This window comes from Nerophis lumbriciformis, linkage group LG10 (genome assembly GCF_033978685.3).
Source record: "Nerophis lumbriciformis linkage group LG10, RoL_Nlum_v2.1, whole genome shotgun sequence".
NCBI classification, from domain to species: domain Eukaryota; kingdom Metazoa; phylum Chordata; class Actinopteri; order Syngnathiformes; family Syngnathidae; genus Nerophis; species Nerophis lumbriciformis.
Genome location: NC_084557.2, coordinates 40,238,192 through 40,255,691, shown reverse-complemented (window position 1 = coordinate 40,255,691; position 17,500 = coordinate 40,238,192). Strand labels below are relative to the sequence as shown.

Genomic DNA, 17,500 nt, shown 5'->3' with positions numbered 1-17,500 from the left:
ACTCTGTCTCATAGTGCTAACATGTGTTCAATGTTTCCTTATTATTGGTACATTGTTGGTATTTTGTCCATTACCATTGTTGGTATTGTTCATTATTCCTACATTGTTGCTACAAATTATTGTTACAGTGTAATAATTATTGTTACCTGTGGTAATGCCACCATGATACAACATTTGTATTATAATCCTTGAACAAAGTAACAGTGAAGCTCAATGTATTAATCACTGGAGATCTGTGGGTGGGATTAAATAATTTATCTTCTTCTCACTCCCTTTCAGGCAAAACTGGATCATCATGCTTACATACTGTACATTAACTTTAGCATTATATTAATTAATATTATTATGTGTTGTCTACCTTGTACTGTTTTGGTGTCATTGCCTGAAATAAATGGATAAATGAAATAAAAATGAATGAAATGGTCAAAATTTAAAAAAAAAGTGCAGTTTTCTTTTAAAGTTAAAGGAGCTGTTGCAAAATTTACAGACGCCTAGAGGGGGCCAACTTTCCAATGTATTTTACACAGTATATCCTACAATTTTCTCTTACGTCATTACGTATGTACGTAACACGCGCATTAGCTTTGGGTGTTGTTAGCTAATAATAGCAGTTTGGATAGCTCGCGTTAGCTGTCATTGAATGTATATTCTATCATAACAACATGACTGCACATTGTTACATTGCTTCTCTTGGACTGCATTTGTATGTGTGCACGCGTTCCCTGCACATACATGTTGTCCAGACAGGGTGAGTGACTGCCCTAACACCAATCATTTTATTCAAGCCAGTAAAAAAATAAACTTTGTAATTGTGAAAAATATAGACAATTGTCAAACAAATATGTTCTGTTAAACCACTGATGGTAACGGAAGCCAGTCGGTGGTGTTTTTGTTATATATTTTGCTTTGAAAAATCATACTGTGAGCATATAATATAATAGAATATAATAGAATATATCAGTATATATCATATACTGTACATATATTATGTAAATATTACATATATGTTATATTTTATATTGCTGCTATGGTACATTTTTAGTCTATTTTATACCTGCATTGTCTTTTCCATCCTTACATTTTCCATCCTTTGTAACTGAGCTACTGTGTGGAACAATTTCCCTTGTGGATCATTAAAGTTTGTCTAAGTCTAAGTCTAAGTTTCAAACAGCACCTTTAAATGAACTAACTGGTTGTATAAAATGTTTTCACATTCCTCTCTCTTAATTATCAACTGCTTTTAATTAACACCACTTCCTCTTTGCACTTGAAATAAATAAACACCTTGCCCGAAATTGGAGCATCCATGCTAAAATAACCATGAATATATTTGTCAGCGTGAAAGAGGTGATTATTGAGGAGGCCTCACCTTCTCAAAAAGACGATCACTGAGCGACTGTGCAAACTCGCGGTCCTCCATCAGCAGAAAGTGGCGCAGCGCCTCAAAGTGGCGCTCCACCCCCAACTCCACAAAGAAGTAGTCCACCGCCGCCTTGTTCACCAACGACACGCTGGGAGCAGAACAACAACATTGAAAATATAACTTTGCTAGCACACATGCATTATTGATTCCAAGAGTAAGAAAACTAAAGAAAAAGGATGCGTTGGCCAGGAATCGAACCCTGGTCAACTGCTTGGAAGGCAGCTATGCTCACCACTATACCACCAACGCTCTGAAAGCAGATGTGGAATGTCGGAAAGAGGGAAAGTCTGCCGCATTCCACAAATGCCTTTCCTTATTTATGGGCTAAAACTTTAGGCTGAGTCTGCTGCAGACTCACTTGTAGATGTGAGCTGTGAGTACAAGGGGAAAGTCTGAGGAGAAGGCCAGTCTGCAACATTTCACATCTGCCTCTTTTCCTTATTTGGCAATATGGGCGGGGCTAACATGGAGCAGCCCAACATAGAAGACTGGCTCCTTCAGAGTCCAGTTATCATTCTGGGAAAAATCTGTTGTAATGTTGCCAGAAAAACTTCTTAATATTGGGAGAAAAAAATAATAATAAGAGTTCTAAAATAATATTGTTTGTATTGCGAGAAAAAGTCATGATAGTGTAAAAAGAGGTTATATTTTAAAACATGAATGTTATAGTACAAGAAGTAATGATTATAGAATAATAAATTGTAATTTGAAAAGTAGTTTTACTTTAAAAGAGTCATATTTTATAAAAAAAATGTGTTTAAAAAAAACATTTTAATATCAAGAGAAAAAAGTAATACTTTTAGAAAAATATCCTTAAAATAAAGAATAAATTGTTTTGATATCATGAGAAAGCAGGCAAGCAAACAAAATGGTACTAAGAAAAGTTGTTCACCAACGACACGCTGGGAGCAGCACAACAACATTGAAAAATATAACTTTGCTAGGACACATGCATTATTGATTCCAAGAGTAAGAAAACTAAAGAAAAAGGATGCGTTGGCCGGGAATCGAACCCGGGTCAACTGCTTGGAAGGCAGCTATGCTCACCACTATACCACCAACGCTGTGAATACAAGAGGAAAGTCTGAGGAGAAGGCCAGTCTGCAACATTTCACATCTGCCTCTTTTCCTTATATGGCAATATGGGCAGGGCTAACATGGAGCAGCCCAGCAGAGAAGACTGGCTCCTTCAGAGTCCAGTTATCATTCTGGGAAAAATCTGTTATAATGTTGCCAGAAAAACTTCTTAATATTGGGAGAAAAAAATGATAATAAGAGTTTTAAAATAATATTGTTTGTATTACGAGAAAAAATCATGATAGTGTAAAAAGAGGTTATATTTTAAAACATAAATGTTATAGTACAAGAAGTAATGATTAAAGAAAAATAAATTGTAATTTGAAAAATAGTTTTACATTAAAAAAAGAGTGTCATCTCCGGGTTGGTGAGGAGATCTTGCCCCAAGTGGAGGAGTTCAAGTACCTCGTAGTCTTGTTCACGAGTGAGGGAAGAGTGGATCGTGAGATCGACAGGCGGATCGGTGCGGCGTCTTCAGTAATGCGGACTCTGTATCGATCCGTTGTGGTGAAGAAGGAGCTGAGCCGGAAGGCAAAGCTCTCGAATTATCGGTCGATCTACGTTCCCATCCTCACCTATGGTCATGAGCTTTGGGTCATGACCGAAAGGATAAGATCACGGGTACAAGCGGCCGAAATGAGTTTCCTCCGCCGGGTGGCGGGGCTCTCCCTTTATAAATAAAGTTGATCTGATTTGATTTAGCGATAGGGTGAGAAGCTCTGTCATCCGGGAGGAGCTCAAAGTAAAGCCGCTGCTCCTCCACATCGAGAGGAGCCAGATGAGGTGGTTCAGGCATCTGGTCAGGATGCCACCCGAGCGCCTCCCTACGGAGGTGTTTCGGGCACATCCGACCGGTAGGAGGCCACGGGGAAGACCCAGGACACGTTGGGAAGACTATGTCTCCCGGCTGGCCTGGGAACGCCTCGGGATCCCCTGGGAGGAGCTGGACGAAGTGGCTGGGGAGAGGGAAGTCTGGGCTTCCCTGCTTAGGCTGCTTCCCCCGCGACCCGACCTCGGATAAGCGGAAGAAGATGGAAGGATGGATGGATGGATTAAAAAAAGTCATATTTTAGAAAAAAATTTGTTTAAAAAAAAAATGTAATATCAAGAGAAAAAAGTAATAGTTTTAGAAAAATAACCTTAAAATAAAGAATAAATTGTTTTGATGTCATGAGAAAGCAGGCAAGCAAACAAAATGGTACTCAGAAAAGTTGTTCACCAACGACACGCTGGGAGCAGAACAACAACATTGAAAAATATAACTTTGCTAGCACACATGCATTATTTATTCCAAGAGTAAGAAAACTAAAGAAAAAGGATGCGTTGGCCGGGAATCGAACCCGGGTCAACTGCTTGGAAGGCAGCTATGCTCACCACTATACCACCAACGCTGTGAATACAAGGGGAAAGTCTGAGGAGAAGGCCAGTCTGCAACATTTCACATCTGCCTCCTTTCCTTATATGGCAATATGGGCAGGGCTAACATGGAGCAGCCCAGCAGAGAAGACTGGCTCCTTCAGAGTCCAGTTATCATTCTGGGAAAAATCTGTTATAATGTTGCCAGAAAAACTTCTTAATATTGGGAGAAAAAAATGATAATAAGAGTTTTAAAATAATATTGTTTGTATTGCGAGAAAAAGTCATGATAGTGTAAAAAGAGGTTATATTTTAAAACATAAATGTTATAGTACAAGAAGTAATGATTAAAGAAAAATAAATTGTAATTTGAAAAATAGTTTTACATTAAAAAAGAGTGCCATCTCCGGGTTGGGGAGGAGATCTTGCCCCAAGTGGAGGAGTTCAAGTACCTCGGAGTCTTGTTCACGAGTGAGGGAAGAGTGGATCGAGAGATCGACAGGCGGATCGGTGCGGCGTCTTCAGTAATGCGGACTCTGTATCGATCCGTTGTGGTGAAGAAGGACCTGAGCCGGAAGGCAAAGCTCTCGATTTACCGGTCGATCTACGTTCCCATCCTCACCTATGGTCATGAGTTTTGGGTCATGACCGAAAGGATAAGATCACGGGTACAAGCGGCCGAAATGAGTTTCCTCCGCCGGGTGGCGGGGCTCTCCCTTTATAAATAAAGTTGATCTGATTTGATTTAGCGATAGGGTGAGAAGCTCTGTCATCCGGGAGGAGCTCAAAGTAAAGCCGCTGCTCCTCCACATCGAGAGGAGCCAGATGAGGTGGTTCAGGCATCTAGTCAGGATGCCACCCGAGCGCCTCCCTAGGGAGGTGTTTCGGGCACGTCCGACCGGTAGGAGGCCACGGGGAAGACCCAGGACACGTTGGGAAGACTATCTCTCCCGGCTGGCCTGGGAACGCCTCGGGATCCCCCGGGAGGAGCTGGACGAAGTGGCTGGGGAGAGGGAAGTCTGGGCTTCCCTGCTTAGGCTGCTTCCCCCGCGACCCGACCTCGGATAAGCGGAAGAAGATGAAAGGATGGATGGATGGATTAAAAAAAGTCATATTTTAGAAAAAAAATGTGTTTAAAAAAAAAAATGTAATATCAAGAGAAAAAAGTAATAATTTTAGAAAAATAACCTTAAAATAAAGAATAAATTGTTTTGATGTCATGAGAAAGCAGGCAAGCAAACAAAATGGTACTCAGAAAAGTTGTTCACCAACGACACGCTGGGAGCAGAACAACAACATTGAAAAATATAACTTTGCTAACACACATGCATTATTTATTCCAAGAGTAAGAAAACTAAAGAAAAAGGATGCGTTGGCCGGGAATCGAACCCGGGTCAACTGCTTGGAAGGCAGCTATGCTCACCACTATACCACCAACGCTGTGAGTACAAGGGGAAAGTCTGAAAAGAAGGCCAGTCTGCAACATTTCACATCTGCCTCTTTTCCTTAATGGCAATATGGGCAGGGCTAACATGGAGCAGCCCAGCAGAGAAGACTGGCTCCTTCAGAGTCCAGTTATCATTCTGGGAAAAATCTGTTATAATGTTGCCAGAAAAACTTCTTAATATTGGGAGAAAAAAAATGATAATAAGAGTTTTAAAATAATATTGTTTATATTGCGAGAAAAAGTCATGATAGTGTAAAAAGAGGTTATATTTTAAAACATAAATGTTATAGTACAAGAAGTAATGATTATCGAAAAATAAATTGTAATTTGAAAAATAGTTTTACATTAAAAAAAGGGTCATATTTTAGAAAAAAATGTGTTTAAAAAATAAAATTTAAACATCAAGAGAAAAAAGTAATACCTTAAAATAAAGAACAAATTGTTTTGATATCATGAGAAAGCAGGCAAGCAAACATAATGGTACTAAGAAAAGTTGTTCACCAACGACACGCTGGGAGCGGAACAACAACATTGAAAAATATAACTTTGCTAGCACACATGCATTATTGATTCCAAGAGTAAGAAAACTAAAGAAAAAGGATGCGTTGGCCGGGAATCGAACCCGGGTCAACTGCTTGGAAGGCAGCTATGCTAACCACTATACCACCAACGCTCTGAAAGCAGATGTGGAATGTCGGAAAGAGGGAAAGTCTGCCGCATTCCACAAATGCCTTTCCTTATTTATGGGCTAAAACTTTAGGCTGAGTCTGCTGCAGACTCACTTGTAGATTATTTATAACACCAATCATAAACATAGAGATCATTACAGTATGCTTGTCTCTGCACAGCAAAAAAAGATGGTCACATGACCTTCTTACTTCATACTCACTGTGTGATGAGCGGGGCGGTAACAGAATTTTTGATGAGGACCGGCAAGGACACCATCTCACTGAGCTGCACGGCCGTGGTGTCCGTGGCCTGGTGGAACCCGAGCTCCCCGGGGAGACCCCAGGGGCCCCGAGTCATATGCTTGAGCAGCTGACTTTTAGGGGACGAAGCTGCGACGCAGAAAAATATGACAGCGTAAAGCCCAGTACAAACCAAATACATATATATTTTAATAAAATACATTTGGTGACTAAACCCCTTTAAAATATGCATATTTAAATGTGGCAATAAATGGATGGGAACTAGATAGTGCATCCGGAAAGTATTCAGAGCCCTTCACTTTTTCCACATTTTGTTATAATTACAGCATTATTTCAAAATGGAATAGATGCATTGTTGTCCTCAGCACAACACCCTAAAATGACCATGTGAAAAGATAAAAAGAATAATGTTTGTAAAAGTATTCAAATAAAAAACTCAAAAACCACATGTACATAAGTATTCACAGCTTTTGTTCAACACTTTGTTGATGCACCTTTGGCAGCAATTACAGCCTCAGTCTTTTTGAATACAATACCACAAGCTTGGCACACCTATCTTTGAGCAATCGAATGCAGCAATGTACAGAGACATCTTGGATGAAAACCAACGCTTCCCATCCCACCTGATGGAGCTTGAGAGGTGCTGCAAAGAGGGATCGACAAAGAGGAATAGGGGAAACTGCCTAAAGATAGGTGTGCCAAGCTTGTGGCTGTAATTGCTGCCAGTAGTGCATCAACAAAGTATTGAACAAATGCTGTGAGTACTTAAGTGCAAAGTTATACATTTTTAATAAATTTGCTAAATAAAAAACTGTTCATATTGTCATTATGGGGTATTGTCTATGGAACTTTGAGGACAAAAAATTATTAATTCCATTTTGGAATAAGGCTGTAACATAACAAAATGTTTTAGACAACCACAATGTATCCCATTACAGTGTAAAAAATTATAAATACTTATCACGCAACAAAATATGTAGCCAGTTAATTATCCTTGAGAAAGAATGCATAGAAATATATATACACACAATATCAATTGGAATTGTATTTATTATGGAATTTAAATTATAATTGACTGAAACTATTTTATATGAACTACTGTATGAACCATAATGTATTTTTTTAACATGCTTAAAAATGTTCAATGTATTCATTTAGATCAACTACAAATACAAAGTAGTAAGCAACAAAAACCTGAATATATCACATAAGACAATATGAAAATTGGTGTACAAATTGTAGTTTTTTTGAGTGAAAACAAAAAAATATATATTTTAATAGAAAATATTGCATTTGCATTTATAAAATACAAATAAATGATCGTGATCATACTGAGGATATATGAACTAAAGGTGTACACCTGTAGACAACCACAATAGTCTCTAGTCTAGTAGCGTGACTGTATTAGTTTTAATAGCATGTTGCCAACACATCTCATTTATGCAAGAGATGCTGAGAAGTATTGTCATAAGCTCACACTAAATCGGTTGAAAGCATGAATATAAATGGTGGTCAAACAGATTGTTCCTGTCGTCACTGACCCATTACGTTGTAGCAGTCTTCATAATGGTCCACCTGGTACTGAGCAGACAAGGCCAAGATGTACTCCTGTTCAAACGTCTCTCGGGGGGACAAGTCCAACCCCGTGCCCTCTGCCTGCTGCTTGCATGTCTCAGACTCCCAAACTTGTGACAGAAAACACAACAAGTTGATTATTATTATTGTACCGCATTATGTCACAGTGTCCAAAGTGCAGTCTGGGGGACATTGTTGGCCTTCAGCTGCTTCTTTCTATTGTAGAAACACAAATCAGTGCATTACTAATCACACTGATTATTAGTTTATTTACTCTCAATTAACTATAAATCTTCATGAAGATTTTCTGATAGTTCTTGTGCAGGTGTACCTAATGAAATGTTTCATAGTAATACCTTGAGCATCCTCTTTGGGATGTGCTGTTCCTCCCACCACACATCCAGCTCCCAACGAAGAATGTGATGAGTGTCCGTACTGGCTGCCTGGTAGAGGGGAGACTTGTGGTTCCGCCCCCAACACCACGCAGCCCACCCCCAAAGCGGAGTCGGAGGAGTGTCCGTATTGACTGCCTGGCAGCGGTAGAAGAGGCGGGTTACTTTGGGTGACCATGCAGCCGACGCCCAGGTTGGCGTCGGAAGAGTGTCCGTGGGCACTGCCGGGTATAGGGTAGAGTTTGACCGCCTCCTGCTCGACCACACATCCCGTTACTAAAGTGGAGTCTGATGCGTGCCCGTAAGCGCTCCCGGGCAAGGGTGTGGAAGCGGGTTCCGACCCCGAGACGACGCAGCCCGGCCGGAGGGTGCAGTCGGAGACGTGGCCGTACTTGCTCCAACGTGGTCTCGCTTCTGGAACGTTGGAAACAAACTCTCCTACCTTAATGTTGGCGTCCGAAGAGTGGCCATGAACGCTGGGCGAGGGCAGCGGATCCGCCACCTCTGAAATGTTTTCGCCAACTTTAATGTGGGCGTCTGTGGCGTGACCGTGGAGGTTTCTGGCAGGTAGAGGGGCTACAAAGTCCGACACGTTTTCTCCAACTTTGATGTGGGCGTCGGTGGCGTGACCGTGGATGCTGGGAGAGGGCAGCGCCGCCGCCGCCGCCGCCACCTCTGAGATGTTTTCGCCAACTTTAATGTGGGCGTCAGTGGCGTGACCGTGGAGGTTTCTGGCAGGTAGAGGGGCTACAAAGTCCGACACATTCTCTCCAACTTTGATGTGGGCGTCGGTGGCGTGACTGTGGATGCTGGGGGAGGGCAGCAGCGCCGTCACCTCTGAGATGTTTTCGCCGACTTTAATGTGGGCAACGGTGGCATGACCATTAAGGTTTCTGGCAGGTAGAGGGGCTACAAAGTTCGACATGTTCTCTGCAACTTTGATGTCGGCGTCGGTGGCGTGGACGCCGGCGGAGGGCAGCGGCGCCGCCACCTCAGTGACAATTTTGCCGACTTTAATGTGGGTGTCGGTGGCTTGACCATGGAGGTTTCGGGCAGGTAGAGGGGCTACAAAGTCCGAAATGTTCTCTTCAACTTTGATGTGGCCGTTGGTGGCTTGACCATGGAAGCTTCTGGCAGGTCGAGGGGCTACAAAGTCGGACACGTTCTCTCCAACATTGATGTGGGCGTCGGTGGCGTGGCCGTGGATGCTGGGGGAGGGCAGCAGCGCCGCCACCTCTGAGACGTTTTCGCCGACTTTAATGTGGGCATCAGTGGCGTGACCGTGGAGGTTTCTGGCAGGTAGAGGGGCTACAAAGTCCGACACGTTCTCTCCAACTTTGATGTGGGCGTCGCTGGCGTGGCCGTGGATGCTGGAGGAGGGCAGCAGCGCCGCCACCTCTGAGACGTTTTCGCCGACTTTAATGTGGGCGTCGGTGGCGTGACCGTGGAGGTTTCTGGCAGGTAGAGGGGCTACAAAGTCTGACACGTTCTCTCCAACTTTGATGTGGGCGTCGGTGGCGTGGCCGTGGATGCTGGGGGAGGGCAGCAGCGCCGCCACCTCTGAGACGTTTTCGCCGACTTTAATGTGGGCGTCAGTGGCGTGACCGTGGAGGTTTCTGGCAGAGAGAGGGGCTACAAAGTCTGACACGTTCTCTCCAACTTTGATGTGGGCGTCGGTGGCGTGGCCGTGGATGCTGGGGGAGAGCAGCAGCGCCGCCACCTCTGAGACGTTTTCGCCGACTTTAATGTGGGCGTCGGTGGCGTGACCGTGGAGGTTTCTGGCAGGTAGAGGGGCTACAAAGTCCGACACGTTCTCTCCAACTTTGATGTGGGTGTCGCTGGCATGACCATGGAGGTTTCTGGCAGGTAGAGCGGCTACAAAGTCTGACACGTTCTCTCCAACTTTGATGTGAGCGTCCGAGGAGTGGCCGTGGATGTTTGAGGATAGGAGCGGTGCAGGAGTGTCTGAAACGTTCTCGCCAATGTTTATGGGTGAATCTGATGGATAAGCAACCTTTACATCCTTTTGATATATTGATATATCAATATTATAATCACATGTCATAGAGTAAAGCCGATTACAAACACTGTCCATGTTTAGTTGTAGCAAAGCATCCTTATTAGCAACAACACCTTCATGGGCACCAGTTTCTTCCTCCAGCACCACATAACCATCACCTTGTCCTAGCTGTGTAGCACCCTTACCAGGAACTACATTAACACTCTTTTTGGGTGCATGTTGCATCTCCTCGGGGGTGCACTGGCCAATGGGGAAGCTGGACTTGGAGGCGTGGCCTAAGCGGCTGGCCTGAGGGAGGCTGTCGGGGATGAGAGGCACATTCTCATCCATGAGGAAGTGGGAATAGGAGGGGTGGTTATGAATGACGTCACAACAAGGCTTGGGTTGGGAGGTGATTCCTTCAAGCGGACTGAAGGGGGCGCTGAAGTCGTAGTCGACTAGCTGCTCTGTGGGACACAACTCAGGCAGGTGAGAGCCAATCTCCTGCAAGGCGGCGTCCACCTGATGGGCGTCGATTCCTGGAAGAATATCACCAGAGGTGAAGGCTGCAGTGTCAACTGCTCTGTGAGAAGATTCTGATTTTTGGGTTTCCTCTTGTTTTGTTTCAAGCACTTCCTGGGTGGGGGTGTCCTGATAAGAGATGTACATACTTCAGGATCTAAAAGTGACAAACTGACACACTGATAAAGACAGGAAATTATATCATACCAGGGATGATGTGTGCTGGGCGGGAAAAGCTGGACCGCTCTCCTGGCCCAAAGGATATTTCTCTAACATAGCCTGATCAAAACAAATGTAAGATTTGGTTGATAATATGTCCTTGTGATTTTCATTCATGCAACAAACCTTCAACTGCTTCTGTTCTTGCACGAAGAAGTCGGAACGGGCTGCGTCAAATGTCATCCTCTGATCCCTCCACAAGGCCCGCCTCTCCCTGCGAACCGCCTCCTCTGACAGGCGGCTGTACTGAGCAATCAGCTCCTTTCTGCAAAAAAGGCATTGGACATGTGAACAAAAGGGATAAAGTCAACTCAACCATTTTCATTATTAAGCAGTACTGTAACAGAAGTGGGACTTGTGTGTAAAGGACTCCCAGATTGCATCTAGACCCAGATTAACAATCAATTGAAAGATGTCGCCTTTCCTCATTATTCACCACTATACAAAAGGTGTTGCCCTTGTGCCCAAAATTGGAAGTAGTTTTTCACAAGCTTTTTTTTTTTAATTAAAACTGCATTGAGTTTTTGATTGCAACGTTGTTAGAATAGGATATAAACAAAGTTTACACACTTTCTATTAAAAACTATTTCGGCCCCATTGACTCCCCTTCAAACTGTAATTTTATATTCATGCTTTTCCCATTAAAACCAAATTAATCTCATTCTTACTGATTGAAAAGCAAGTAAAAAAAATAGTTTTAATGTAAATGCGACCCTTAAAATGGAACTGCACTTTTTTGGGGAATTTTTGCCCATCATTATGAGAAACAAGAACACACGTGTTTTTCTTTCTTAGGATTCTAAAGATGATTTTTTTTTTTAAAAAGCTTGTAGAATGCGGCTAAAAGGCATCACCGATGTAGCCTTCAAAGCCCTCTAAAACAACTTCAAAACTCTCCAACATTTTATATACACACTGCATACACATATACACATATATATATATATATATATATATATATATATATATATATATATATATATATATATGTATATATATATATATATATATATATATATATATATATATGTAAACGAATAAGAAAAAACAACCCTAAGGCCCTCCGAGAGGCGGGGTGGAAGATGGGCCTAACAGGACTGACTACTCGGAAACGACTGGAACGGACATCGACAACTAGATGAAGACCTTCCGATTGTGCAGGTGCGGATTCATCAGGGGAGGAAGAAAAAGGAGAGCGAGAAGAAAGGCATACATCCTTGCACTGCTCCGGCAGATAACACAAGCAGGACCCCCAGCCGGGGAGAGAACCACAGAGCCAAGGGTCCAAACATTGTTGATATGCTGATGGTAGAGGAAGTAACCCCTGAGCAGAGCAGTACCCCCCTGGCATGTGTGCATGCTGAAGATAGACCTGCCATCCCCCCAGGCACCCAGCAAACAGAAAAGAGGGAACCAGGAAGAAAGTGCACCATCAAGTGGCCTACAGCAAGTGATGTGAAGACATGGCAGAAACTGGACTCAGACCTCAGTCTACTGCTGGAGCACTCGCTATGTGGTAAAGTGGACAAGAAACTCAACCTTCTTGGGGACATCCTGTACGAGGAGTGCAAAGCTAGATTTGGTAGCCTCACCAAGAAGCAGCACAATCTCCCCCCAAGAAAGGGCAGGAGGGAGGCCGAGATTGACGCCCTGGTGCAAGATCGGCACCAGCTCCGCAGGAGATGGAGGAAAGCATCGGCAGAGGAGAAAGAAGGCCTGAAGGTGTTATGGGACGAGGTGAGACAGAAGCTGGGAAGCATGCGAAGAGCAGAACGTATTCGCAGACGCAGGAAAAGAAAGGAGAAAGAAAGAGCTAGCTTCATGAGGAATCCTTTCAAGCACGCCCGTCAGCTTCTGGAGGAATAAAGAAGCGGGAAATTGGAAGCCACCAAGGAGGAGCTTGGGCAGTACATCAGGGGCCAATACAGCGACTCAAAGAGGAACGATCCGTTAGGTTCACCAGGATACGTCCCTCTTCCACCTCCTCCAACCACGCAGTTTGACAGCTTCCTTCCTCGACTGAGCGAGGTAAGAGCAGACGTCAAGAAAGCGAGGTCAGCATCAGCTCCTTGGCCTACAAGGTATACAAGAACTGCCCCCAAGTGTTGAAATGCTTGTGGAAGCTAATGAACACAGCATGGAAGAATCTACTCATTCCGTCGGAGTGGCAGAGAGCTGTGGCGGTGTTTATTCCGAAGGAACAGGAGTCCCATAGCATCAGTCAATTCAGGAGCATTGCTCTGTTGAATTGTCGAGGGAAAGATCTTTTTAGCAGTCATGGGATTAACCTCTTACCTCACAGAGAATGGCTATGTTGACACCAGCTGCCAGAAAGCAGGAGTACCAGGTTTCCCAGTGCGTCAATGATTTGAGCACAGATCCAAAGGGCCAAGCAGGAGAAGAGCGACCTCCACGTGGTGTGGCTGTACCTTGCCAACACTTATGGTTCTGTCCCTCACAAACTCATCCAGTTTGCATTGGAGTTCTTCCACGTCCCTGTTTCTATCATCAACCTGGTAACCAGCTACTTCAGGGACTTCCAGATGTGTTTCAGCCTCCAGGATTTTACAACAGGATGGCAGCGTCTGGAAGTAGGAATCGCCATGGGGTGTTCCACCTCCCCAGTCCTCTTTGTCGCAGCTTTTGAAATCATCCTCCGTGGAGCCTGCCAGACTGTAGGAGGAATGAGGCTGCAGACAGGGCAGAGGCTTCCACCACTCCGAAGCTACATGGACGATGTCACTGTGGTTCTGCAAACAACCCCATGCACAAGAAGGTGTCTGAAGAAGCTGGATGAGCTAGTGACATGGGCACGGATGAAGAAAAAACCCTCCAAGTCACGAAGCCTCTCCTTGCGCAAAAGTCACCATGAACGACAAAACCATCTTTGTTGCAGGAGGTGAGCAAATCCCTCTACTGGTCAACCAGTCCATCCAAAGCCTGGGGGGGCAGTACAATGCGGACCTGTCGGACAAGCACGCAAGCAAGGCAGCATGGAAACAACTATCAGAAGGCCTAGTGAGTATCAACAAGAGCCAGCTCCCCGGAAAGTACAAGTTGTGGTGCTACAACTTCACACTGTACCAAAGGATTATGTGGCCACTGAAGATGTGCGAGATTCCATCCTCAACAGCCAACGGGTTGGACAAACTAGCCAACTCCTACATCCAAAAGTGGCTGGGCCTACCGGGTTGCTTCTCCGACACTGGCTTATTTGGGGCAACTTCGCTGCATCTGCCGATCCAGTCCATCACCCTGGGCTATAAGCAGAAGAAGGCCAGATTGGTTCTTGAGCTGGAAGAATCCTCAGATCCGACAGTGAGGAATGCACGTGTACCCACCCGAACAGGCCGGAAGTGGCAAGCAAACTCCAATGAGCGGTGGTCTTCGGCTGATGACCCTGCAGCTGACCCAAGGCATACGTGCCCAGCAGAAACAACACCATATCTGTACAACCAATATATATATTTATATATATATATATATATATATATATATATATATATATATATATATATATATATATATATATATATATATACTGTATATATGTGTATGTATATATATATATATATATATATATATATATATATATATATATATATATATATATACACACACACACACATATGTATATATGTATGTATATATATATATATATATATATACACACATATATAAATATATACACACACACATTATATATATATATATATATACATGTATATACTGTATATTTACACATATATATATATATACATATATATATATATATATATATATATACACACACATATATATATATATATACATATATATACACACATATATATATAAATATATACACACATACACACACATATATATATATACATATATATATATACATATATACACACACACATATATATATATATATATATATATATATATATATATATACACAAACACCGTTTCCATATGAGTTGGGAAATTGTGTTAGATGTAAATATAAATGGAATACAATGATTTGCAAACCCTGTTCAACCCATATCCAATTGAATGCACTACAAAGACAACATATTTGATGTTCAAACTCATAATCTTTTTTTTTTTTCAAATAATAATTAACTTGGAATTTCATGGCTGCAACACATGCCAAAGTAGTTGGGAAAGGGCATGTTCACCACTGTGTTACATGGCCTTTCCTTTTAACGACACTCAGTAAACGTTTGGGAACTGAGGAGACACATTTTTTAAGCTTCTCAGGTGGAATTCTTTCCCATTCTTGCTTGATGTACAGCTTAAGTTGTTCAACAGTCCGGAGGTCTCCGTTGTGGTATTTTAGGCTTCATAATGCGCCACACATTTTCAATGGAAGACAGGTCTGGACTACAGGCAGGCCAGTCTAGTACCCGCACTCTTTTACTATGAAGCCACGTTGATGTAACACGTGGATTGGCATTGTCTTGCTGAAATAAGCAGGGGCGTCCATGGTAACGTTGCTTGGATGGCAACATATGTTGCTCCAAAACCTGTATGTACCTTTCAGCATTAATGGCGCCTTCACAGATGTGTAAGTTACCCATGTCTTGGTCACTAATACGCCCCCATACCATCACAGATGCTGGCTTTTCAACTTTGCGCCTATAACAATCCGGATGGTTCTTTTCCTCTTTGTTCCAGAGGACACGACGTCCATAGTTTTAAAAAACAATTTGAAATGTGGACTCGTCAGACCACAGAACACTTTTCCACTTTGTATCAGTCCATCTTAGATGAGCTCAGGCCCAGCAAAACCGACGGCGTTTCTGGGTGTTGTTGATAAACGGTTTTCGCCTTGCATAGGAGTTTTAACTTGCACATACAGATGTAGCGACCAACTGTAGTTACTGACAGTGGGTTTCTGAAATGTTCCTGAGCCCATGTGGTGATATCCTTTACACACTGATGTCGCTTGTTGATGCAGTACAGCCTGAGGGATCGAAGGTCACGGGCTTAGCTGCTTGAGTGCAGTAATTTCTCCAGATTCTCTGAACCCTTTGATGATATTACGGACCGTAGATGGTGAAATCCCTAAATTCCTTGCAATAGCTGGTTGAGAAAGGTTTTTCTTAAACTGTTCAACAATTTGCTCACGCATTTGTTGACAAAGTGGTGACCCTCGCCCCATCCTTGTTTGTGAATGACTGAGCATTTCATGGAATCTACTTTTATACCCAATCATGGCACCCACCTGTTCCCAATTTGACTGTTCACCTGTGGGATGTTCCAAATAAGTGTTTGATGAGCATTCCTCAACTTTATCAATATTTATTGCCACCTTTCCTAACTTCTTTGTCACGTGTTGCTGGCATCAAATTCTAAAGATAATGATTATTTGCAAAAAAAAAAAAAAATGTTTATCGGTTTGAACATCAAATATGTTGTCTTTGTAGCAGATTCAACTGATGGGTTGAAAATTATTTGCAAATCATTGTATTGCGTTTATATTTACATCTAACACAATTTCCCAACTCATATGGAAACGGGGTTTGTATATATATATATATATATATATATATATATATATATATATATATATATATATATATATATATATACATATATTTATATATACAGTCGTGCTCATAAGTTTACATACCCTGGGAGAATTTATGGTTTCTTGGCCATTCTTCAGAGAATATGAATGATAACACAAAAACCTTTCTTCCACTCATGCTTAATGGTTGTGTGAAGCTATTTATTGGCAAACAACTGTGTTTACTCTTTTTAAATCACAATGACAAAAGAAAGTACCCAAATGACCCTGATCAAAAGTTTACATACCCCAGTGACTTTGAGCTGATAACATGCACAAAAGTTGACACAAACAGGTTTGAATGGCTAATCAAGGTTCCAATCCTCACCTGTGACCTGTTTGTTTGTTTGTAATTAATGTGTGTATAAAAAAGGTCAGTGCATTTCTGGGCTTCTGACAGACCATTGCATCTTTCATCCAGTGCTGCACAGATGTTTCTGGATTATGAGTCATGGGGAAGGCAAAATAATTGTCAAAGGATCTGCGAGAAAAGGTAATTGAACTGCATAAAACAGGAAAGGGGTATAAAAAGATATCCAAGGAATTGAGAATGCCAATCAGCAGTGTTCAAATGCTGATTAAGAAGTGGAAAATGAGGGATTCAGGTACACCAGCAAAGATTTCAGCCACAACAGCCAGGAAAATTGTTCGAGATGCAAAGAAAAATCCACAAATAATTTCAGCTGAAATACAGGACTCTTTGAAAAATTGTGGTGTGGCTGCTTCAAGATGCACAATAAGGAGACACTTGAAGAAAAATGGGCTGCATGGTCGAGTCGCCAGAAGAAAGCCATTTCTGCGCAAATGTCACAAAGTATCCCGCTTACATTACGCCAAACAGCACAGAGACAAGCCTCAAAACTTCTGGAACAAAGTAATTTGGAGTGATGAGACCAAAATGTAACATTTTGGCCACTCAACCATCCATCCATCCATCCATCCATACATACATATATATATATATATATACATATATATATATATATATATACACATATATA

At 42.4% G+C, this 17,500-nt stretch overlaps 1 protein-coding gene and 5 non-coding genes across 9 annotated transcripts in view; all 6 read right to left on the bottom strand.

The window, feature by feature from the left end:
- LOC133612310 (gamma-tubulin complex component 6-like) overlaps positions 1–17,500 on the bottom strand; it is an 85,383-nt gene that overhangs the window by 12,105 nt on the left and 55,778 nt on the right. For 2 of the 4 annotated variants that reach the window (XM_061969603.2, XM_061969605.2), the window contains exons 15-20: positions 11,066–11,204; positions 10,928–10,999; positions 8,164–10,849; positions 7,774–7,917; positions 6,193–6,361; positions 1,370–1,511 (exon numbers count right to left, since the gene is read on the bottom strand). In XM_061969603.2, coding sequence (XP_061825587.2) covers positions 1,370–1,511; positions 6,193–6,361; positions 7,774–7,917; positions 8,164–10,849; positions 10,928–10,999; positions 11,066–11,204 — 3,352 coding nt within the window. Of the gene's footprint in view, positions 1–1,369; positions 1,512–5,796; positions 5,815–6,181; positions 6,362–7,773; positions 7,918–8,163; positions 10,850–10,927; positions 11,000–11,065; positions 11,205–17,500 lie in introns of those variants that run through there. The other 2 variants (XM_061969606.2, XM_061969607.2) reach the window with 2 other exon arrangements.
- On the bottom strand, positions 1,601–1,672 carry trnag-ucc (transfer RNA glycine (anticodon UCC)). Its single transcript has one exon. It is a non-coding gene; the product is annotated as a tRNA-Gly (tRNA).
- Positions 2,416–2,487, bottom strand: trnag-ucc (transfer RNA glycine (anticodon UCC)). Its single transcript has one exon. It is a non-coding gene; the product is annotated as a tRNA-Gly (tRNA).
- Positions 3,820–3,891, bottom strand: trnag-ucc (transfer RNA glycine (anticodon UCC)). The gene has a single exon. It is a non-coding gene; the product is annotated as a tRNA-Gly (tRNA).
- trnag-ucc (transfer RNA glycine (anticodon UCC)) lies at positions 5,225–5,296 on the bottom strand. The gene has a single exon. It is a non-coding gene; the product is annotated as a tRNA-Gly (tRNA).
- On the bottom strand, positions 5,905–5,976 carry trnag-ucc (transfer RNA glycine (anticodon UCC)). The gene has a single exon. It is a non-coding gene; the product is annotated as a tRNA-Gly (tRNA).